The following is a 22390-nucleotide window of genomic DNA, read 5'->3' as shown; positions in this document are numbered from 1 at the left end:
TACATGAGAAACTTTTTTATAATTACATTTTTTATTAATCAATTGTTCTAAAACATTTGGTATTAGCACACATATTCCATCAGTCACGGCCTGCTCAGTTTTTTCGATAACTTACAATCGATAGCACCGATGTTTCTGAACTATTGTGTTTTTGTGAAAGAGAGAGACGTGATACATATGTAGTTCGCACGGAGAAAATTGATTTAGGAAATTTAAGTTATTTAGTCAACAAACAATGATTGATAACAATATTTAAGCAAACAGTGCGCCGTGTGTTTGCCTAAAAATTTTACTGCGTATCTTACAGTTCGGGTCGTATTGTTTTGTTCTTTCTTTTTTTCTTTGCGAAACGAAAGAAATAAAAGTAGGTGTAGTGGGCAATCAATATCGATGGTACGTACCAAGTCGTCCTCCTCCAGTGCCAGTAGCAGCAGCCAAAAGTCCCAGTCCCCAATCAAATCAAACAACGGGGCTGGTGGAGGCGGCAGCAGTAGCTCCCACCGCCAATCGCATCGCACTTCGATCGATGAACGCAAGTCTAGCTCCCACGCACACTCAAACTCCAACGTGTCGTCCTCAAGTCGACGTCCCGCTACTGCGACATCAGGGAGCTCTTCTCCTGATGGCGACGACGACACAACCACAGATGATTTGACGCCAACAGGCAGCTCCCCAAGAAGCTGCAACGGCAGAGGGCACTCGTCGGTGCATAAACAAAATCTTTACGTTGTTTCTTTCCCCATTATTTTTCTGTTTAACGTTCTGCGCTCGCTGATTTATCAGCTGTTCTGCATTTTCCGTTATTTATACGGTGCCAGCACAAAGGTGCTGTATCGACCTCACCGTCGCGACTGTAATATTGAGATTGTCGTGCAAAATTCAAAGGAGCAACAGCAGCAGATTCCGCACAACCAAACCGTTAGCTATTCACTTGAATCCGGTGGAGTTTCCAGGGGAGTGGAAGCTGATCAGCAAGTCCAGGTGCAGCCACAACGTATTCGCGCCTTACAGCCCTTGGAGATGGCAGCCAATCGACCAGGTGGAGGCTATTCACCCGGCCCTGGTGATCCTTTATTGGCGAAGCAAAAGCATCATCATCGTCGTGCCTTTGAGTACATATCCAAAGCGCTCAAGATTGATGAGGAAAACGAAGGTAAGAGAGAACAAATAAAGTGCGGGTGGATTGTTCTACACAAAAAGTTATGTGAAGTGGTGCTTTATGAGTCATCGACTTGTATGCATGTGTGTGTGTGTGTGTATCTCTGTGTGACTGCGCTTTTGTTGTCTATCTTGTCGACAGAGAATCAATATTCGTTCAAAGTCACAGCGTAGTGAGACTTGATTGACAGCATGTAATAAACTCCATCATAGATTTTCTTAAGGTCCTCACTACTACCTCTGAGTGTTTCTTCTTGTCAAAAGTAATAACTGACTCAAGCTTTAAGGGACAAATGAAGAGATCCTATATTTTTCGCTATCTTATTATATAATAAACTGAACTAAGGCATTGTTGAAATTGTTTATAAATAAATCAACTGATTTTTCTCTTTTTTATAGGACATAAGGAACTAGCCATTGAGCTATACCGCAAAGGTATAAAGGAGCTGGAGGATGGCATTGCTGTGGACTGTTGGAATGGTCGTGGTGACGTTTGGGACCGTGCCCAAAGACTGCACGATAAAATGCAAACCAATCTCTCCATGGCCAGAGATCGCCTACACTTTCTTGGTAAGTCGATGGACGGGTCTCTTCTGCGTGCTCACGCTTATCCTAACCAAATGTAGTATAACTATTTTATTTCAATTATTTTTTTTTTTTTGCACTGTTTTGTTTCTTCATTATGTGTCGTGTTTTCCTTTGTTGTTCACATCCTTAATTTTGACCCATGCGCGTCTATTGTGCGACTCAGCGTTGCGTGAGGAAGATTTACAAATGCAGCGGCTGACGCTCAAAGAGAAACAGCCTGCTCCCAAACAGCCTCAGAGGTCCCAGACCAAAGAACCTGTTAAGCAGCCAATGCTGACAAGCTTCAACGCGGATCCTGTCAAAATGAAAGTACGCAGCAGTGGATATGGACCCAAACAGAATGGAACTTCTAGTTCAAGGCCCGCTCCTATAGGCCAAGCGGCAACGGGGGGGTAAGTGCAGAATTGACAACAAAGAAGCAAAAGCACTCAGTCAGATCCACACGGCAGCGCAACCGCGAACCTCATCTTTCACAAAGCACAGATTATTATTAATTCAGTTTACTTTTTTAGTTTTCCTAACAAAATTTCTAGCTATAAATATACATAATAGCATAATTAATCATAATATTGATTTACATCTTTTCTGATCTTATCACAGCGTCTGGACGCAAACTAACTGTAGGCACCAAGCGTCCTGGTAATTTGCCCGTGACCAATAAGTCGCAAACTTTGCCACGCAATTTGGGTTCAAAGACAACTGTGGGAGCCGTGCAACGACAGCCGAGTAAAACAGCAGCCACACCCCCCAGCCGTACGTCGTCAATTTGTAAGTTAGACGCACAATTAGTAGCAACAATCTCATTTTTAATGCTTGATAACTGTCGCTTTGCTTGTTTAGTCCTCCGGGCGAAATACGCCTCCTCAGCGTTCACGCACTCCTATCAACAATAATGCCTCAAGCGGCAGTGGTGCCAGTACACCTATGGTCAGTGTTAAAGGAGTAGAACAGAAACTGGTGCAACTCATTCTTGATGAAATCGTCGAAGGTGGAGCCAAAGTGGAGTGGACAGACATTGCCGGCCAAGATGTTGCCAAGCAGGCACTTCAGGAGATGGTAATACTGCCATCTGTGCGACCAGAGCTGTTTACGGGTAAGAATCGATTTGCGTTATAAGGAACTGTGCCTTTTCTTATAGCATTTTTTTCTTTGCTTGCCGTAGGTTTGCGTGCTCCAGCTAAAGGTTTACTTCTATTTGGACCACCGGGGAATGGAAAAACTTTACTGGCTCGTGCCGTGGCTACGGAATGTAGCGCAACCTTCCTTAACATCTCGGCTGCCTCTCTAACCAGCAAGTATGTGGGAGATGGAGAAAAATTGGTACGAGCACTATTTGCTGTCGCTCGTAATATGCAACCATCAATCATTTTCATTGACGAAGTGGATTCGCTGCTTTCTGAGCGCAGCAGTAGTGAACATGAAGCTTCACGACGCCTAAAAACTGAGTTTCTTGTTGAATTCGATGGTTTGCCTGGTAACCCCGACGGTGATCGCATTGTAGTTCTGGCGGCCACCAATCGACCGCAGGAGTTAGATGAGGCCGCTCTACGCCGGTTCACGAAACGCGTCTATGTTTCACTGCCTGATGAACAGACACGCGAGTTACTCTTGAATCGTCTACTACAAAAGCAGGGAAGTCCGCTGGATACGGAAGCCCTGCAAAGATTGGCCAAAATTACTGAAGGTTACTCTGGCTCTGATTTAACCGCCTTGGCCAAAGATGCCGCCCTAGAGCCCATACGTGAATTGAATGTGGAGCAAGTAAAGTGTCTTGATATAAGTGCTATGCGACCAATCACTGAAAAGGATTTCCACAATTCTTTAAAACGTATCCGTCGCTCCGTTGCCCCCCAGAGTCTTAACTCCTATGAGAAATGGTCACAGGATTATGGCGATATAACCATATAGTTCTGTCCACACCTTTCAATCGGCTCCCCGGCTGCGAGATGATGTGAGTGACAGATCAAAACTTTTCCTTTCTGTTACATCATTAGCTTTTATTTATTCTTTGCCAAGCTCTGGAATGTTTAATATATTTCACTTTGAAGCGTAATTGTCTCACAAACTTTGTTAATTTGTATTACCATTAAAATTAATATTCATTTGTTTTCATACGTATAACTGAGAACTTTCTATGTATTAGGCTAAGATTATTTTCTACGTTTCAATTCTGGTGCCCGAAAACGTCACATCACATTGAATAATTACAAATACTCATTTAGTAAAACTTATTTGTAATACGAAGAAAACTTTACCACATTTCAAGTTGGAATGTCTCATATACTAAAAAATTATTTGCTACGATTTTTATGAAGTATTCATTATTCACAAATCATCCGACACTGTATATGAAGATTTTATAGCGTAGTTTCGTTCGATTTAATTAAGTTTCTCTTTATCTTAATTTAGTTGTAAGATAAATTTTTGTATATCCATAAACATTCCTTTCGACATTATATGGCTAATGATAAATTATTATTTCTCTGCCGATGAGTCCAACTGAGGAAATCTTCCATTCGCTATATCCCTAAAGGAAAAGTAGCACATATTTTTGTTGTATGTCATCTATAATTGCTACACGTAATCTAGACATAAGCATAGCCATAAGATTGAAGATATAAAATATAGTACTCTCGTCACCAGTTACAAATAACAGAATCAGATTTATGTTATAGAATTCTCTTTCCTCACCATGGTATCGATAGTGTTTAGTTCCTTCTTTTCAATGTACCTACAAGCCATAAATATAAAACTTAATTTAAATATTTATATATTAAATAGAAACGTTTCCAAAATAATGTACCTAGACAAACCGACACACACACATACATACATACATACAGCGACGCTTTCGCTTTGAGCAGCTTTTGGGCTGCTCTTCCACACAAAATTTTAGTTTTACGCCTAGATACTAAACACCATTTAAATATATAATATGTTTAAATATATACATACAGACATATAAATAATAGAAAGCTCTAAATAAAATAGATTTGAACACATCACCAAGACATAAAAAAAAACATTAAACATTTTAAGAATTGTAAAGAATTCTAATTATTTGTAGGCTTCAAAATATTATTTCTGATAGATCTTTTCGTTAGTTGTTTATTTATTATTACGAGTTTAAGTATTTACGTTGATTTTCAAGATTCCTGGTTTATGTAATAAAAGTGCATTAGTTTTTGCTTTTATCTTGTTTTATATATTTTTTTGTTTCTTTATTTTACATTTTACATAATTATATCGCATTTCGTTTTCCACATTGGAAATATACAATATGTATGTTCGCATTTACAATCTCTTAGTAACTAGATTTGTTTTACTTTTACTTTCGGCTTGTTTGTGGCTATATTTCTATCGCCTCTTCTTCACTCATTTCTTTCGTTCCGTTTTCTTTACCTATTTTCTTATGTTGACACACACGTTCTGCTCGCAATGAGTTAAATTTATACCATTTCACTTAGTCATTACCTTCATCTTGGATTGTTTTCTAAATTTGTTGTCTGTCTTCATTTCCTCTCTAATATATGTGGTTGTTTTCCGTTTCTGTTTCCGTTTCGTGTTCACGCGCCTATATTTCTGGTCTTAAATTACAAATCATTAAATTATTGTAACATGTACTTAGATTGGATTAGATTGTTACAGCTACCCGCCCAGCGCCCATCGCCCAGTGCTTCAGAATGTCGCCGCGTGATTCAACTTTTAGTTCCACGCTTAACTTTTGGACCTTTAACCTACACGACTCCGACCATATCTTAATATATAGATATGGCCAAACAAGTGTGAGATGAGTGACCCCTTACAACGCCATGCCTATCCAACGTATGCCTTGTACGCCCAAAGCAACCCAATTGGCATGCTGCCTAAATCATAGCAGCTGTGTTATGTTGCTGAACCCGTTTTGGTTGATGATATTGGCGTTGGTGTTGCCGGCGGGCTCCGCTTGTGTCTCTAACGTAACGGGGACAGCAACTGATCCCTGATGGTATTCTAAGTATCGTAGTCGTCGATACGGTTCCAGTTGCAATAGTGGGCGTTGTTGGCTGCAGCGACTGCCTGGATGTTGCAGACGGCGTCGAAGCAGGCGTCACATCTCTGCTCATTGGGTCTGATATTGCGGCATTGCAGCACTGTACATCATCTGTGGGGCAAGTGAACCATTGGCTGCTGCAGCCGCTGTGGCAGCAGCGGCAGTCACACCTGGCACTACTGTACCGGGCACACCCCATGCCACATTCGGCGGCACCATGCGATATCCAGCAGCTAAAAAAAAAAAAACAAAACAAAAACAAAAATTAACTTAAATTTATTGCTCTCAAGTCAAGATACCAGCTTCTTGGTCGTTGTTTGTGAGTAGTGGCTTTAGAACTGACTCACTTTCAAGCAGAAAACGACTAGTATATGTTACGATGACTCGTTATGGTACTTACGGACACCTCCCGCTTGCTGAGCACCGGTAGCGTAGGCGTAGGGATAGTAGCCCTGTTGCAAGTACTGTGTTTGCATCTGATTGGCTTGATATGCCTGACATGGAAAAGAAACACAATAGATTAATTAGATGGGTAAACCAAAAATGATTGTCGATGTCAACATACCGCTGGTTGATACCAGTAGCCCATTTGCTGGTAAGCGTAAGGGTATTGTGCCGCCGCAGCTGCTGCTATTTGTTGCGGCGTCATCATTTGACCGGGTAACGCAGCTCCAGTAGCGGCTGCAATCTGTTGCTGCGTCATCATTTGGCCTGGCATTGCTGCTCCTGCAGCGGCAGCTGCATTAGCTGCAGCCACAGCAGCTACATTGGCGGATGCTGCTGCCGCTGCGGCAGCGTTTATATTATTTGCCGAATTGTTGTCGCCGCCGTTTTCCTTGCCCCAGAAGCACTTCACTTGACTCCCATGAACCTCACTAATGTGCGTATGCTCGATGGCGCGTGCGGCCGCCTCTTTTGTCACAAACTTGATGAACGCAAAACCCTTCTCTTTGAATACACGCACATCCTGGATCGGACCGAACTGCATGAAATGCTTATGCATCAGGTCGTCGCTAATGACATTAGGCGGAAAACCGCCGCAGTAGACGGTGGTGTTTGTTGGGCTCGACTGATTGTACACTTCTTCGAAAGTGTGCCGCTGATTACTCTTAATACCAGTACCGTTTCCAGGTCCGCCACCGCCCATGCCACCACCTTGCCCGCCAGCCTTGGTAGATTCCCGCGGAGGTGGCAACTTACGCGTGGACCAATTGGTTCGAATTGAACGCGAGCCAATCCACTGGCCATTCATGGACTGTATTGCATTCTCGGCTTCGGCCTTCTTCACGAAGGAGACAAAGGCATATCCTTTGGACTTCATGGTCTGTGGATCGCGCACAATGCGGCAGTTGGAGATCTCGCCAAAGGGTGCAAATGCTTCCCTTAGCGTTTCTGTTTCGATTTCCGGGCTGAGATCACCCACAAATATATGGTGATGCGAACTAATGTCTGTTTTCGGTTGATTGCCAGGACTAGTGGCCCAATTTACCTGCAAAAAATGCAAATAACAATGTTAGCAGTGCCGCCAGCGGTGAAAATAAAAATAGAGGCCTTACCTTAATCTCCTTTTCGAGAAATACGCGTTTGTTCATGGCGGTCAGTGCTGTGGTAGCAGCCTGATAATTGGAATATTCGATGAAGGCGTAAGGATCATTACCAGGCTCTCTGATGATTTTACAACTTTTCACTGGCCCCATTTTGCCAAAGAGGGCAATGAGTAGATCCTCGGACACGGAGCCATCAAGATTGCCCACATATAGGGTCTTTGGCTGTGATTCGTCCATGTTGAGCGATCTCAACTGATCTGAGCGATCCGAAAGATATACGAGAGCACTAACTCTACTCTAACTCTACACGAACCTCCTATTTACTACTGACCGGTCATCAAAAGGGAGAAACACAAGGCTAATATCAAAAATAAGCTGTGGTTCTTCTCAACTATTTGTCTCACCTCTTCTGATGTATATATGTATATAAAAAATTGGATGAAAACACGCACACATACAATATTTTCTAATTTGTTTATATATACATTTGTATATATAAATGTTTATAAATTTAAAGACCTTCCTCAAATTCTACACCTTATACACAGAGATGAACTTTGTTGATTTCGTGCTAAATAATCTTCAATTCTTCCGATCCTGTGATTGCGTCCTAACTATATATTTCTACGCCTAAATATATGATATACGATAATAGTAAATATTTTTGCTTAACGCTGAGGTTCGTCGTTTGTATTGCTTTTCTTCGCTGTTTGAAATTTTTAAACTGCTTTATATTCTTCTTAGTATTCAAATTTCATTAGCATTTAAGTTACTATACACTTATGTGTATGCAGCATTTAAGTGTAAGTGTTGTTGGTTGGTTGTATATTTCCTAACTATGCACTAATGGAGTGTTTTGGAATATATATGTATGTATATTTTCAATTTTTGTATAAATAAATGTTGGCGCTGTCTCCAATTAAGCAATACTTTTTGTGTTTTGATGCTGGTTTTTGTTTTCTTTTTTTGTTCTGTTTCTAGTATCAAAATTAGTGTTTAGATTCACAGTTTCAGAGTCTGATTTCCAATTTTATTTTTGTAGTTTCGTAGCTGAACGCTGTGGAGTCTTATACGAGCTGTAAATATAAATGAGAATAAAATGAGTTAAAATGGTATTCCCTTAAAAGAAAGATCAATGATAGTTTTGGGCGCAAACGATTGTACCCTCTGCGCAAGGGTATAACAAAGAGCTAGGGCACGCATACACGTGCGCTTTTATACAGTCATGTACATACATATGTACATATATATATCCATATATATACATACATCTGTACATACATTTATAAATACTGTGGAACAAGCGAGAGAATTTTGTAACAAAGCAAATAAAAAAGAATTGGACAAGCCATTCATTCGCGGCGTATTTTGTTACTACTTTTAAAAACATACTGGGTTATATGCAACTATTTTTCTTTTTTTTTTTTTTTTTTGCAATTATGGAATATTAAACAAACACACACGTACATAAAACAAGAGAGAGAGAGAGAAACAAGCAATAAAGAGAACGAGACAAAACCCAAAATCAACTGGAAGATGAATGACCATCGATAACAAAATGCATAGTGTGAAAAATTTGTTAATGTAGATGGAACTTATAAATCGGTGGCAATGAAAAAAGAATTTGTAAATTTCACTTTAATTCTAAACAAGTTTCTTTCTAATTTTCGCTTTTCTTAAGCGGCGATAGAAAACGTCAGTCAAAGTCACCGCCATAAAGGGAGTGGACGCGGGCATAGGGGGGTGGGTTTTTGTTGCTCATTCCGTTCGTTTTTCGTTTTTGCCTGTCTTTCTTTCTCTCTTTCCTCATTTTCGCACACACACACACACACACTCACGCGCGCGCACACATACACTCATACGCAAAAAGGCGTCTAGTCTTTTTGTTTGCATTTTGCTCACATGAGTGGCCTTTTTACATGATTTTATACATTTTGCAATTGATTATTGAACATTTATTTAAACTAATACCAATGCAAACATTGAGTTTGGGCTCTGGCTTTTCTCTTTCTGCTTGCCGCCGCTTCTATCGCACACACACACACACATGTACGCACTCACACATACATATGTGTGTAGCCATCTTTTATGCTAGGCATTGTTCGCTCTGGCCGAATTTTTTTTCTCTTGTGTCTCCACACCCCCTCTTTAAAACCGTGTACAAAAGGATGCCAATCCCGTCTTGTAGAATATTTCTATTTTCGGTAATTGCACATTCTTTCCGCTAAAACCAAATAAACCATTTTCCGCGAGATCGTGACGTGGCTGCGGCTGCAAATTTACCGCAATTTGGATGGCTTGTACTCTCTCAACTCATCTCACTCAACGAGTCAAGTTGGCCGCTACCGGTTTTTGTTATATTTTCACTTCCTTCGTTATGCTAATGTGATTAAACATTGAGATAAACGCGTCGCTAAAATTTTACCTTCGTCGTCTAAAATGCGAACTACTAATTAATGTCAAGAGTGTGGCCGTGTGCTTAGAAGATTCGCACTTACAAGCAACAAAGGGCGGAATTTGGTCTTACACGTGTAGATAGAATGTAATATTCTAAAATTAACAGCTCAGTGGCGACATTTTAAAATACTAACCGAGATCTTCATTAAAATGAAGTGATGGAGTGGAGCTTTGACTTTATTTTAAAAAAAATATGTTGCGGGAGTATATGAATGGTCGGTAATTTTTTAATTAATCTTTTTCAAGTTTTTGTTTACTTCCTTATAACAGTCTCAAGAACAAGCGGTCAAATACAAATTACTTTTAGTGTGACCGCTTGATTGCACTATATAATATGAGTAGAATTTGGTCACACATAAGGTAAATAGATTGTAAATTAAAAAGTAGAATATTTAACTATCATCGAAATAGTAAATGTGTGTTAAAATATAGTTCCTGCAATTTTTAAAACAAGTTGCTTTTTAGTTTCCTGTACACAAAATAAATTTAGTGAAAATTTTCAATTAACATTTCCGAGAACGACGACAACTCTGGTTGGCATAAAAGAAGGAAGCAAAACAAAACGTTGAGATAAAGTAAAAATGGTAACAAACATTTTCATAGGCAACAAACTTATAGTTTCTACAAATTCTGGTGGCAAAAGTTACACCCAACTATGTTTCAGCATCGAAGAAGTCACGGTATGCAGTTTTAATATTAAAAAAAAGCAAAATATCTATGATATATTCACTTTTTTCACCCATTAGCATATGCAACCAGCGGAATACTACCTCGTAGACAGCAAGGGAAAGCGATTGACCGAAACGCAGGACTTATGCCATGATGACAACATTCAAATTCATTGTGTGCTCCGACAACTGGGTGGTAAGGGTGGCTTCGGTTCCATGTTACGAGCCATTGGCGCCCAAATCGAGAAAACCACCAATCGAGAGGCATGCAGGGATTTAAGTGGACGTCGTTTGCGCGACATCAATGAGGAGAAACGTGTGCGGGCCTGGCTGGAAAAGCAGGGCGAGAGAGAGCGGGAGGCGGAAGAGCGAAAGAAGCGAAAAATTGAGAAATTACTCGCAGTCCCCAAGCACGAATTCAAAGACGAACAATACGACGAGGCCAGAGCTAATCTCACGGAAAAGGTAAATAATGCCTTTGAGGAAGGTCTGAAACAGGCTAAGCCAGACAGCGAGACCAGCTCAAGTAAAGGCGCCATCAAGAGGAAAAGTGGCGACCAGTCTGCAGCTCCAAAGACAAAGAAGAAACCAGCTCTATGGATTGGTGACGATTTATCCAGTTCGGGAACGGACTCTGACGATAGTGATGCCAGCGACAAAGCTGTTGTTGCCATTAGAACTTGAAACGTTTAATTAATATTAAGCACTAAGATTAGGACAAATAAATAAAAATAAAGATGATTCACTGCGGTGCCACAAACTGCGAAGAGACCCAGGCTAGACCCCACTTTAGGTTAGTCAACATGAACTTCAGGGCCTTTGTCCACTGCTCCTCTGAGTTAAACTGTATTCTGCAAAGCAAAATGAATGGCATAAAATTACAACTTTGAGCTTCTTCGTCAGAACTTACTTAATAGAGTAGGAATTGCCTGTGGATGGATCAATGATTTTACCCTTCTCCATTTTATAGGGCAGAAGGAACTCCGTATCACGCTTCTCCACCTCTTTCTGAAATTGAGTTAAACAGTCAAGAAAGGCCACCATGGCTGCATCGAACTTGGTATCCCAAAAGAATTTGAAACCACCACTGCCATAGAGCGGCAATTCCCGATTTTCTCCCAACACCTCGACATAGGAATGATTGCCAAAGGGCACTACTCGATAACGCTCAAAGGTCAACCCAATCTTTCGGGAGAGGGCAGAAAGAAGAAGTACAGTTTGTCCCCAAGCTGCATTGATCTCCGACCAGTCAACGGAGACGGAAGGCAGACGGCCCAGACGAAAGTTATTTATGGTACCAAAGTGTCCGGCATGCCAAATATGAAAAGTAATATTAAAGATGTTTGTGTTACGTAGCTTGTCCAGTTGCTGTTTCGAATATACTATTTGACTCTCAAGGCTACGCTTGTCGTCCTCAGTTAGCATTAGTTCACGCCGGTGTTTTGTGTACTCGCGCCAGTAGCTTTCTTCCTGATCGTGCAGTTTTTGCTTCTCAATTTCCTCCTGTTCGATGGCTGTATTTAACTGATGCTCCTCTTGCTTGAGTTGTGCCAACTCTGCCAGCAATTGCTGCTCGCTTTTCTTAAGCTCATCCAACTCTTTGTCTAGGGCCTCTACGTTTGGCGCATCTTTCTGTTGCTCCAATTCCGAAAGATATCTTTCATATATACGCTCCTCGTCTATTGCTATTTGCAACTCTCGATCCATAATCTCCAACATTGAGTCAGCACATTCTCCACAAAGAGGATGATCGATTTCCGAATTCGATGAGAGGCAATCAAATAGCTCAGCCTTCAATTTAAAGGCAGCACTCATCTTTTTATTATCACGACCATCAGATACCAACATGAAGCCAGTCCCGTTAATGGAATCTGACAGCCTATAAGGGGGTACAAAATGGTCAAAACTGCTGGCGTCCTGCGGGTCTAATGTGTTTACATTGCCACTGTATATAGGCACTGCGAATTAAATGATATAAACATAGAATCCATCACCAGTGAATCATTTGGTCAAATTTAGGAAATCCTTACGAGAAAGTTCTGCCATGGCGTGCACACTTATCTTCTCCAGCTGCTCATCCAGTACTATCGGTTGCAAGCAGCGTTGACAGGCAAATGAAACAGCTTGTTTCTCTGCCTCATTCATGATTAATGGTCAAGTAAGTCTTTTCAACATAAAAAGAATCCTAATATTCTGCTGCTCAGAAAAATGTCATACACAAACTTAAACAGCTGTGCACAGCTGAGACCAGTGCTGCCATATTTTAGAAAATAATTCTGTTGTCAAAAGATGAGGCGCAGTTTGTAAAGTAAAACTTTTAAGAGAAGTAGCTATTACAAAAGTAAAACCAGTTTGGAATGTAAAACAAAAGAAAACATTAATATAGAGCGCACAGCACGACTTGACTTTGCTCCAATATCCACACTGCCGATTGCAGGGGGGGCAACCTTGTCATTGTTGTTATTTCATTGATAAGGAGACGAAGAGAGGCAGAGAACTTCGATTCAGTCACATTGGCGCCCAAAGGCGAAAGCATTCCCATAATTTCAGTTCCCCATCGGCAACGCTGCACAACGGAAGTCCAATCAACACAATTTGAAGGCCCATTTCCAATCAACTGCATTCTCGCGTCTTTATTTTATTTTTTTGACTGAAACGGCTGTTTCTTCATCATTGTTAGGCAACAACAATCAAAAAAGAAGAAAACAGACTTGTCCCCTTTTCTTGCCATTGTGTCGGTTTTTTTGTTGTTCTTTTTTCTATCAGACAATACGTAATCAACGTGGGCGATGGTTTCCTATTTTGTGCCTCGCGGTCGCTTTTTATTAAAGTCGGGCAACCGTAACTTGAGAAAGGTAATTCAACAACAGCAACAGCTGCCACAACTCCCATCGAAGAATCGTCAGGAAAATTTGCCTGTTCTGCGTCATTTCCGTCAGTTATCCACGAATGCCAGCTCCAAGGAGGCTCCATCACAGCAACTCAAATCAAAAACTCCACCAAAGCAGCAGGATCATCAACAACCGAAAATCAACCAGCTTCAGGTACGGCGAAATTTGTTTAATCGCTGGACAGGATTCCTGCTACGCTGGGCTCCTGTAGGCATTTGTGTCTTTGGTGTGCTAGAATGGCAGATGCATAAGCGACGGTGTCAACGAGATGGCATTAATCGTACTGCCTCTGATTTCCAGTCGCGGATCTATTGTTCATTGCCGCTGCGCATCATAAGCCGCTGCTGGGGCTGGCTGGCGGCCTGCTATATGCCCACGCCTCTACGTCCTTATGTTTATGGCTGGTACTCCAATACATTTCATGTTGACATAACGGAGGCACAGTATCCAGATTTTGAGCACTACAGCAGCTTGGCTGAATTCTTTACGCGACCTCTGAAGGATGGAGTTCGTATTATAGACGCCAAAGCTCCAATAGTTTCGCCTGCGGATGGTAAAGTTTTGCACTTTGGCAGCGCCTCTGACTCGCTAATTGAGCAGGTCAAAGGAGTTAATTATAGCATCGAAGATTTCCTGGGACCTTTGCCCACACTGGAGCAAGCTAACGAGCCTGTGAAGTATGCGCAGGCCTTGAAGGAAAGTCGGGATGGTTCTACTGAACTGTATCAGTGCGTCATTTACCTGGCCCCAGGAGATTACCATCGCTTTCACTCTCCCACTGCCTGGAAACCTACAGTTCGTCGCCATTTCTCCGGTGAATTGCTGTCGGTAAATCCGAAGGTGGCCGGTTGGCTGCCAGGTCTTTTTTGTCTCAACGAACGTGTACTTTACTTTGGACAGTGGAAGTACGGTTTCTTTAGTTACACTGCTGTCGGTGCTACCAATGTGGGCTCTGTGGAAATCTACATGGATGCTGATCTTAAAACAAATCGTTGGACGGGATTTAATGTGGGTAAGCATCCCCCAAGCACATATGAATACGACGAACTGATCATGAACGCTGAGACCGCGCCAATCCGCTCATTCGCAAAAGGTGATCTTGTTGGACAGTTTAATATGGGCAGCACAATTGTTCTTCTCTTTGAGGCCCCGAAAAATTTCAAATTCAATATTGTAGCTGGTCAGAAGATTCGCGTGGGCGAATCTCTGGGTCATATTGTAGAGCGTCAATAAGGATTCGTTTTTAATATCATTCAGAGATCTTCAGGTGTAAAACATTTTGTATTAGCTTTAGGTGAGGCCAACCAATCAACCAATGTTACCTACATATTTGGCGAAATTTTGTAAAATGTATTTTCAATTGCCATTTGTCTAGTTGTAAGGAATATTTGTAATGTAAAAAATAAATAAATATCGAATTATTCTTGTATAAGTTGTTTACAAATTTCCACAAAGCACTTACAAATGTACATATATGTATAAAAACAGTTTCTGATCCAATCCGGTTTGAAACCATTCAACTCATTGGGCACGCGCCTACGGACGTTATCAGTGGAGGCGATAGGAAAATGCACCCTCTCTTTGACCCTTAGAATTCAAAAGAAAGAGCTGTGCATCCAGAGGATCAATGCAAACTGACCCTGGTACGTCAGTCCATACACTCCAATGGATGTACAAATATATATATATATTGAATCCGGGAACCCATTTTAATTGATTCAATCAAGCAATCGCCGCAAGATTTGTGCATTGAACTTATCAGACGATGTCGATTTTAAACTTGATTGGTCTGTAAGTCTTGACGCAAACTTCACGTAGTAGTTGAGTGATGAGTTTATTGCCTGGCAACAGCTTTTTTCTCCATCTTTGATTTTTATTATTATTTTTTTTTTTTTAACGAAAATAATCTTAAAATCTCGCGCCCACATCTAACAGTTGTCTGGCAAGGCTGTAAGCAAAAACAGCTGAGCTCTTTTGTTGTTTTTTGTTTCATTTTACGTAATTTCTTTGCTTTAGATAGCACGAGCAAAATGTTTTTAAGACAATTTCTGGTGGCGGCAAGAACCACATATTCTATTTTGCGTTCTCCGGAGACAACTCAGGTTTTGCCGTGGACCATTCCTCAGCGCTTTTACTCCTCTGTCAGTTCTATTGGCATTGTGGACTATGCAGTGGTCAAGGAACTTCCAAATGAACCACAAAAGCTACTAATTGATGTCCGTGAGCCTGATGAACTGAAGGAAACTGGACAAATACCATCGAGTGTCAATATTCCGTTGGGTATAGTCAGTCAGGAGTTGTCTACTAGTAATGAAGCCTTTAAATCCAAATACGGACGTGATAAGCCCCAACCCAATACAGAAATAATTTTTCACTGTAAGATTGGAAAACGTAGCCTCAAAGCTGCTGAGACAGCTGCCGCGTTGGGTTTCAAAAACGTAAAAAACTACGAAGGATCTTGGACGGACTGGGCCGAACGTGAAGGATTGGCAAAGTAGTAATGCCAAAGAAATAGCCATAATCCATGGCCCTTCGCCCGTGTTTCTATTGAGTTGTCTTTGTAGCAAAATATTGTACAGTAGTATCGAAGCAGTGTAAGCAAATATACATATAGCACACGGCATTTAAATTTCCTCTTAATTACAAACTATGATTAAACATTTTTGTATTTTCTTATATTAAAAATATTGATAATTTCATGTTACATGTTTTCAACTTGCTTAAAAATATTGACCTACGTCAATGAGTCCACACATCACCTTTTCCCCCTTTGAGGCTGTAACTTTTTCACGATGTATCTGCTCATGTCCAAAACTGTTATCGCGATGTGCGTATCGTGTGAACACCAGTTAGTGTGGCTGCATTTTTGTCTTTTTTTGGTGTCCGACAACATTATTTTCCCATCCCTTGTTTCCGCGTCTTTTTTTCGCTGTTGCTTTACTTTTTGGGAGCAAAACAACTTTTTCGTATTTATTGGAAAAATATCTATTGCGAAGCATAAAATATGGCCGACGAGGATGAGGAAGTGTCCCGAGTGGTGCCTGGAATGTCGCGAAAGCCTGATGAGGACACTGCATTTCTGCAATTTATCGAAATGGAAAACTTTAAATCCTACCGGGGACACATAGTTGTGGGTCCACTTAAGCAATTTAACGCAGTCATCGGGCCCAATGGATCTGGAAAATCTAATTTTATGGATGCCATCAGCTTTGTGATGGGCGAGAAAACCTCAAGTCTGCGTGTGAAGCGCCTTAACGATCTTATACATGGGTCCTCAATTGGCAAGCCTGTATCACGCAGTTGCTATGTGACAGCCAAGTTTATTTTGAATCATGAGAAGCATCTGGACTTCCAACGGGCGGTCATAAGCGGTTCTTCGGAATACCGCATCAATGGCGAAGTGCGAAAAGTGCAAAAACATTTCCTTACAATATAATATCACCTGTCTTATTACAGAGCGTTTCCAGCAGCACTTATCTGAACAAGCTTGAGAAGATTGGCATCAATGTAAAGGCTAAAAACTTTCTAGTCTTCCAGGGTGCTGTGGAAAACATTGCCATGAAGACTCCTAAGGAGCGGACAGCACTGTTTGAGGAGATAAGCGGGTAAATTTATATAAATGGAAATATATTTAGTGCAAAGTAATGCTAAAGAGATTTGTATTAATAGCTCTGGCCTGCTAAAAGACGACTATAATCGATTAAAGAATGAAATGATTGCGGCTGAAGAGGAGACACAGTTCACTTATCAAAAAAAGAAAGGAATTGCTGCTGAACGCAAAGAAGCCAAACATGAGAAAATGGAAGCGGAACGTTATACCCGATTACAGAATGAATATGTATGTATATTTTTAGCAGATGAACGCAGTTATCTTATATGTAACTTTTCGTTGTTGTTTTACAGAATGAGAAGCAAGTGGAGTATCAATTGTTTCGACTATTTCATGTGGAAAAGGACATACGAAAGCACATAACTGACATGGAGGCAAAGCAGCAGGAGGTAAAGGTCGTTGAGCAGCGTAAAGAGGCAGCCGATGAAGTGCTGCGAGAGAAGAAAAAAGACGCTGGTAAAATTACTCGTGATTTGGCCAAGATCGATCAGGAGATTCGCGAATTTGAGACACAAATGAACAAGAGACGTCCACTGTACATCAAGGCCAAAGAGAAAGTAACCCATTGCAAGAAAAAAGCTGGCGTCTTTGCAGAAGACTCTAGAGACAGCGCGAGAGGCGGATAATGCACACCAGCAGGATATCAGAAAACTTGAGAAGCAGCTTAGCGATATTGAAAGCTTAAAAAAGTCATTCGAGGATGATATCGAGAACGAGTCTCAACGTAGAGGGAAGAGTGTTAATATGGAGGAGGGCTTGGTACAGGAATACGATCGACTTAAGCAAGAAGCCGAGGCCACAGCTACGCAATATCGATCCGAGTTAGATTCTGTTAACCGTGAACAGAAATCTGAGCAAGATACATTGGATGGGGAAACAAATCGTCGAGCTTCTGTTGAAGAGTCTTTTAAAAAACTGACTTTGCAGCGCGAAGAGGCAGTCAAGCGGCGAGATAAGCTCATGGATCATATTAAATCGTCTCAAGCAGCGCTTGAAGAGCAAAATCGCATTAAGGACGAATTGCGGCGGGATGTAGGTAGTTCCAAAGAGAAAATAACAGAGAAACAGCGTGAGCTGGAAAATGTGCGCGATCAACTCGGTGACGCTAAAAGCGATAAGCATGAGGATGCGCGTCGCAAAAAGAAGCAGGAGGTTGTCGAACTCTTTAAGAAGCAGGTACCAGGTGTCTATGATCGTATGATCAACATGTGTCAGCCCACTCACAAGCGCTATAATGTGGCTGTTACCAAGGTACTCGGTAAGTTTATGGAGGCGATAATTGTGGACACCGAAAAGACGGCTCGACATTGTATTCAGGTAGGTCTTCATAAGGAACAGGACTTTTCGTATCACAGTTTTCTTATGGTTATACTTTCACAGATTCTTAAAGAACAAATGTTGGAGGTAGAGACATTTCTGCCGCTTGATTACTTGCAAGTGAAACCTCTTAAGGAGCGACTTCGAAATATCAGCGAGCCGCGGAATGTGCGTCTTGTGTTTGATGTTTTAAAGTTTGAGCCAGCAGAGATAGAACGCGCTGTTCTCTTTGCCACTGGTAATGCCTTGGTTTGCGAAACTCCAGAGGATGCTATGAAAGTGGCCTACGAGATCGATCGTTCACGTTTCGATGCCCTGGCCCTGGATGGAACATTTTATCAAAAGTCCGGTCTCATCTCAGGCGGCAGTCACGATTTGGCCCGGAAGGCAAAGCGTTGGGATGAAAAGCATATGGCGCAGTTAAAAATGCAAAAGGAGCGGCTTAACGAAGAGCTTAAGGAGCTGGTTAAAAAGTCGCGTAAACAAAGTGAATTGGCTACGGTAGAATCTCAAATAAAGGGATTGGAGAATCGTCTTAAGTATAGTATGGTGGATTTAGAGACATCTAAAAAATCCATTGGCCAATACGATAACCAGTTACAGGAGGTGCAAAGACAACTGGATGACTTTGGAGTGAGTTTTAGTAATTGCATATTAGATTTATGAAACTAAAGAACTTTTAATTCAATTTAACAGCCAAAAATAAGTGAAATAGAGCGGCGTATGCAGGACAGAGAGGAGCACATTCAGGAGATCAAAGAGAACATGAATAATGTTGAAGATAAGGTATTCGCCGCCTTTTGTCGTCGGCTGGGCGTAAAGAACATACGACAATATGAAGAGCGAGAATTGGTTATGCAACAGGAGCGGGCACGCAAGCGAGCTGAGTATGAACAGCAGATTGATGGCATTAACACTCAATTGGATTTTGAGAAGCAGAAGGATACACGCAGTGAGTAGGCAGACATATTTAAAATTAATAAGATTATATTCTTATACTCAACCGAACAGAGAATGTTGAGCGATGGGAGCGCAGTGTTCAAGATGAGGAGGATGCTTTGGAAGGTTTGAAAACCGCCGAGACGCGATATCTAAAGGAAATCGACGAGGATAAAGAGAAGATGGAAAAGTTCAAACAGGACAAGCAGGCCAAGAAGCAGGCTGTTGATGACATGGAAGAAGATATATCCAAGGCTCGTCGCGATGTGGCCAACTTGGCTAAGGAAATCCACAATGTCAGCAGTCAAATGTCTTCGATAGAGTCCAAGATTGAGGCCAAGAAAAACGAACGCCAGAATATATTATTGCAGGCCAAGGTGAGTACCACACCACATGCGTATCAGTCAATTCAATTAACGTTAAAATCTTCTTTTAGACCGATTGCATTGCAGTGCCTCTATTACGCGGCTCGCTGGACGATGCAGTGCGTCAGAGTGATGCGGACAATACCAACATGTCCTTGGCCATGGATAATTTGTGAGTGCCTACATTAGTAAACTTGGATGATAAATTAATCAATGTAATAAACTGCTTACAGGATCGAAGTCGATTATCGCTCGCTGCCACGGGAGTTAACCAAACTGAAAGATGACTCCGCCTTCAAAAAGATGAATGAGCAAGTGCAAAAGGACCTGCAGGCAAAATTAGATATACTGGAGCGTATTCAAACGCCCAATATGAAGGCCATGCAGAAACTCAATGCCGTCACGGAGAAAGTTCAATCAACCAACGAGCAGTTCGAGAATGCCAGGCGGAAGGCCAAAAAAGCCAAATCAGCATTCGAAAGAGTAAAGAACGAACGCTCCTCGCGTTTTGTTCAATGTTGTCAGCATATTTCCGATGCCATAGATGGCATATACAAAAAATTGGCCCGCAATGAGGCGGCTCAAGCGTATGTGGGTCCTGACAATCCCGAAGAGCCCTATCTAGATGGTATCACATACAATTGTGTGGCCCCCGGCAAACGTTTCCAGCCCATGAGCAATTTAAGTGGCGGCGAGAAAACCATTGCAGCATTAGCTCTCTTATTTTCCACACACAGGTAAGGCTAAGTCTTACTTACCATTTTGAATAAATTTTAACCATTTTAACCTTTTTAGCTATCAACCCGCTCCCTTCTTTGTGCTGGATGAAATAGATGCAGCCTTGGATAATACAAATATCGGCAAGGTGGCCTCATATATTCGTGATCATACGACGAATTTGCAAACCATTGTCATATCGCTAAAAGAAGAGTTCTATGGTCATGCAGATGCTCTTGTAGGCATCACGCCAGCGGTAAGTACTCTACGAGAAATTATATTGGCCTATGCTTATTATTTAATGAATCTTTTCCAGGAGGGCGACTGTCTTATATCTAATGTTTACATAATCGATTTGACATGTTTTGAAGATAAGTAAAAGGAGAGGTATTTTCCAATCACCTTAACTTTAAACATTAGTTTATGAACTTTCTAATTACGCAATAATTGAAAATACATATGTAGAAGTACTTTTAGTATTTAAAATAAAATGCAACATAACTTATTTTTGTGTGACTTCAAAAATGAAATGGAGGTCTACTCTTAATGAGACAAACTCCTTAAACTCCAGTCGGTGAAGAACATTTAACTTACCAATCATTTAATATTTCCGATTTCCGATCAAATTCAGAACTGGCACAAAAACTAACAAATATAATTTCAAATATATTATTCTTCAACTTTAATAGTTTCCTTTATTGGGCTAGTCGTTTGTTGTTGTTGTGGTTGTTGTCTGTGGTTCGTGTTGTTGCTGGAAGTTTATGCGAATGATCATCGAAACATGTGGGTATAATATTTCTTAGATGATTGGTGGAAACTTGTTGTAAGTGTACATATTAACAAATAAGAAGATTATGCAAAACAACGTTTTCTTTTTTACTTTCAATATTTCTTTTTTATGTTTTTTTTTTTTGTTTTTTTAATTCATCTTGTAAAAAACTTTGTATTTCATCAAGAACAAAAACAAACAATCATGATTATTTAGTTTCGTTATTTATCATAATGTATAAAATAATCATATCAAACAGATAATTATAATATCAGCTAGTTTTGTGTATGAAGGATGGGGGGGGTCGATTGTAAAGGATAACAGAGGATAATGTGGGTCAGGAGGGGTCAGTCAAATGTTAAATACAGTTGAGAGATTAAGCACTTTTAAGTTGGGTACACTTTATACATACAAACTAAGATATTTTATGGCGTTTCTGATACATAGACTTGTTCTCTGTCTTTTACGCTGACGCTTAAATATTAATTTTCTTTGCCTTATGCAGAATGGAAATTGAAAGTGGATTTGGATTATGAAGGATTTCATGACTTTTTTGAAATGAAAATCTGTTTTTGTTGCTGTTTAAATATTTTTTCTGAGTTTGCTGTACACGTGTATGCGTACGTGGTTGTGGTTGTGTGTGTGTGTGGATGTGTGTTTTCTGGTTACTCCATTTCATTAAATTGCTGGATTTTTACATTATCTGTTTGTGTAATTATTGTTTTTGTTTCTCTTCTGTTGTTTAAAGTTATTCACTGAATTTCAGCTTTTCAATGGGCCTTTATTACTGCAAACGAAATAAGAATAGAGAATAATTAAATACAAGATATATATGCAATAAACAAAAATACATATGCGTATAAGTATATTTCTAAAGATGTGCGAAAGTTAAACAGATTTTTCGATACCTAGACAGCCTTCATTCTCATTATTTGTGGGTATTGAATGAATATCTACTTCGAATTAGATAGTGACCCTGTCTTCGGCTACGATACCTGGGCCTAAGTGCAAGGTACAGGTGATTATCCATTAAGTTCGTTAATTCGTCTTGACATATTTCTTAATTTTGCTCTAGCTTAGTTTAAGGAGTTGGTTGTACTTACATTGAAACATATTTAAGGCTATCACAGTGTATTTTATACTCCATTGCCGTTGTTAGAGGTATATTTAATATCCTGCGTAACGTATCACGGATACGTGTTGTACTGGTCATATCAGTGGCAGTCCTGTTCCATACTGATAAGCTATCCTCCTGTGATTTAGAACAAGAATTACAATTAGATGGTTTCGTAATAAAATATTTGAAATCTTTCATCCTCCGCCCCCTATAT

At 40.6% G+C, this 22390-nt stretch overlaps 8 protein-coding genes across 11 annotated transcripts in view; 5 read left to right on the top strand and 3 right to left on the bottom strand.

The window, feature by feature from the left end:
• The first annotated feature begins 140 nt into the window (after positions 1–140).
• spas (spastin) lies at positions 141–4404 on the top strand. Its single transcript, XM_068300569.1, is given in 7 exon segments — positions 141–1153; positions 1558–1728; positions 1910–2137; positions 2347–2489; positions 2491–2514; positions 2587–2839; positions 2909–4404. Coding segments are annotated over 7 exon segments (2328 nt in total). The 5' UTR covers positions 141–390; the 3' UTR covers positions 3655–4404.
• A 524-nt stretch (positions 4405–4928) lies between these two features.
• On the bottom strand, positions 4929–9858 carry Rox8 (TIA1 cytotoxic granule associated RNA binding protein Rox8). 3 transcript variants are annotated; one of them, XM_068300571.1, is made up of 5 exons: positions 9752–9858; positions 7336–8402; positions 6345–7268; positions 6180–6273; positions 4929–6012 (listed from the first exon to the last, which is right to left on the bottom strand). In XM_068300571.1, the coding sequence occupies exons 2-5, from the start codon at positions 7561–7563 to the stop codon at positions 5849–5851; spliced, it is 1410 nt and encodes a 469-aa protein (XP_068156672.1). In that variant the 5' UTR covers positions 7564–8402; positions 9752–9858; the 3' UTR covers positions 4929–5848. The 3 variants fall into 3 exon arrangements, with proteins under 3 accessions (XP_068156672.1, XP_068156671.1, XP_068156673.1); XM_068300570.1 differs by lacking the exon at positions 9752–9858 and adding an exon at positions 9610–9751; XM_068300572.1 differs by lacking the exon at positions 9752–9858 and adding an exon at positions 9298–9579.
• A 314-nt stretch (positions 9859–10172) lies between these two features.
• Positions 10173–11218, top strand: LOC137584962 (splicing regulator SDE2). The gene is made up of 2 exons (XM_068300574.1): positions 10173–10463; positions 10530–11218. The coding sequence occupies exons 1-2, from the start codon at positions 10365–10367 to the stop codon at positions 11133–11135; spliced, it is 705 nt and encodes a 234-aa protein (XP_068156675.1). The 5' UTR covers positions 10173–10364; the 3' UTR covers positions 11136–11218.
• Atg6 (Beclin-1-like Atg6) lies at positions 11116–12696 on the bottom strand. Its single transcript, XM_068300573.1, has 3 exons — positions 12482–12696; positions 11362–12409; positions 11116–11302 (listed from the first exon to the last, which is right to left on the bottom strand). The coding sequence occupies exons 1-3, from the start codon at positions 12594–12596 to the stop codon at positions 11194–11196; spliced, it is 1272 nt and encodes a 423-aa protein (XP_068156674.1). The 5' UTR covers positions 12597–12696; the 3' UTR covers positions 11116–11193.
• Positions 12697–12805: 109 nt separating this feature from the next.
• Positions 12806–14774, top strand: Pisd (phosphatidylserine decarboxylase). Its single transcript, XM_068300820.1, has one exon. The coding sequence runs from the start codon at positions 13241–13243 to the stop codon at positions 14573–14575; it is 1335 nt and encodes a 444-aa protein (XP_068156921.1). The 5' UTR covers positions 12806–13240; the 3' UTR covers positions 14576–14774.
• Positions 14775–15299: 525 nt separating this feature from the next.
• Positions 15300–16041, top strand: LOC137585161 (rhodanese domain-containing protein CG4456). The gene has a single exon (XM_068300821.1). It carries the CDS (start codon positions 15373–15375, stop codon positions 15838–15840), a length of 468 nt encoding a protein of 155 aa, XP_068156922.1. The 5' UTR covers positions 15300–15372; the 3' UTR covers positions 15841–16041.
• A 224-nt stretch (positions 16042–16265) lies between these two features.
• On the top strand, positions 16266–20976 carry SMC1 (structural maintenance of chromosomes 1). The gene is given in 12 exon segments (XM_068299683.1): positions 16266–16742; positions 16799–16947; positions 17012–17180; positions 17246–17524; positions 17526–18269; positions 18333–18902; positions 18966–19221; positions 19281–19585; positions 19645–19745; positions 19807–20310; positions 20369–20546; positions 20607–20976. Coding segments are annotated over 12 exon segments (3714 nt in total). The 5' UTR covers positions 16266–16346; the 3' UTR covers positions 20670–20976.
• eIF4EHP (eukaryotic translation initiation factor 4E homologous protein) overlaps positions 20949–22390 on the bottom strand; it is a 42253-nt gene continuing 40811 nt past the window's right edge. The window contains exons 3-4 of one of the 2 annotated variants that reach the window (XM_068299687.1): positions 22163–22311; positions 20949–21846 (exon numbers count right to left, since the gene is read on the bottom strand). In XM_068299687.1, the coding sequence (XP_068155788.1) occupies positions 21822–21846; positions 22163–22311 (174 nt within the window). In that variant the 3' untranslated portion in view covers positions 20949–21821. Of the gene's footprint in view, positions 21847–21911; positions 22061–22162; positions 22312–22390 lie in introns of those variants that run through there. The other variant, XM_068299686.1, reaches the window with a different exon arrangement.

This window comes from Drosophila tropicalis, unplaced genomic scaffold, assembly GCF_018151085.1.
Source record: "Drosophila tropicalis isolate 14030-0801.00 unplaced genomic scaffold, ASM1815108v1 contig_878, whole genome shotgun sequence".
NCBI lineage: Eukaryota > Metazoa > Arthropoda > Insecta > Diptera > Drosophilidae > Drosophila > Drosophila tropicalis.
This window is presented reverse-complemented; position numbering and strand designations above follow the sequence as displayed.

Bases quoted from the DNA above. Each gene is read 5' to 3' on its own strand.
- Rox8 (XM_068300571.1), bottom strand. From the start codon at position 7,563: ATGGACGAATCACAGCCAAAGACCCTATATGTGGGCAATCTTGATGGC. The intron at 7,269-7,335 runs GTAAGGCCTCTA...CATTTTTTGCAG, and splicing joins TTCTCGAAAAGGAGATTAAG to GTAAATTGGGCCACTAGTCC. The intron at 6,013-6,179 runs GTAAGTACCATA...TTTTTTTTTTAG, and splicing joins TCAGCAAGCGGGAGGTGTCC to CTGCTGGATATCGCATGGTG.
- LOC137584962 (XM_068300574.1), top strand. From the start codon at position 10,365: ATGGTAACAAACATTTTCATAGGCAACAAACTTATAGTTTCTACAAAT. The intron at 10,464-10,529 runs GTATGCAGTTTT...TTCACCCATTAG, and splicing joins TCAGCATCGAAGAAGTCACG to CATATGCAACCAGCGGAATA.
- Atg6 (XM_068300573.1), bottom strand. From the start codon at position 12,596: ATGAATGAGGCAGAGAAACAAGCTGTTTCATTTGCCTGTCAACGCTGC. The intron at 12,410-12,481 runs GTAAGGATTTCC...TTTAATTCGCAG, and splicing joins CGCCATGGCAGAACTTTCTC to TGCCTATATACAGTGGCAAT. The intron at 11,303-11,361 runs GTAAGTTCTGAC...TTTGCTTTGCAG, and splicing joins GGCAATTCCTACTCTATTAA to AATACAGTTTAACTCAGAGG.
- Pisd (XM_068300820.1), top strand. From the start codon at position 13,241: ATGGTTTCCTATTTTGTGCCTCGCGGTCGCTTTTTATTAAAGTCGGGC.
- LOC137585161 (XM_068300821.1), top strand. From the start codon at position 15,373: ATGTTTTTAAGACAATTTCTGGTGGCGGCAAGAACCACATATTCTATT.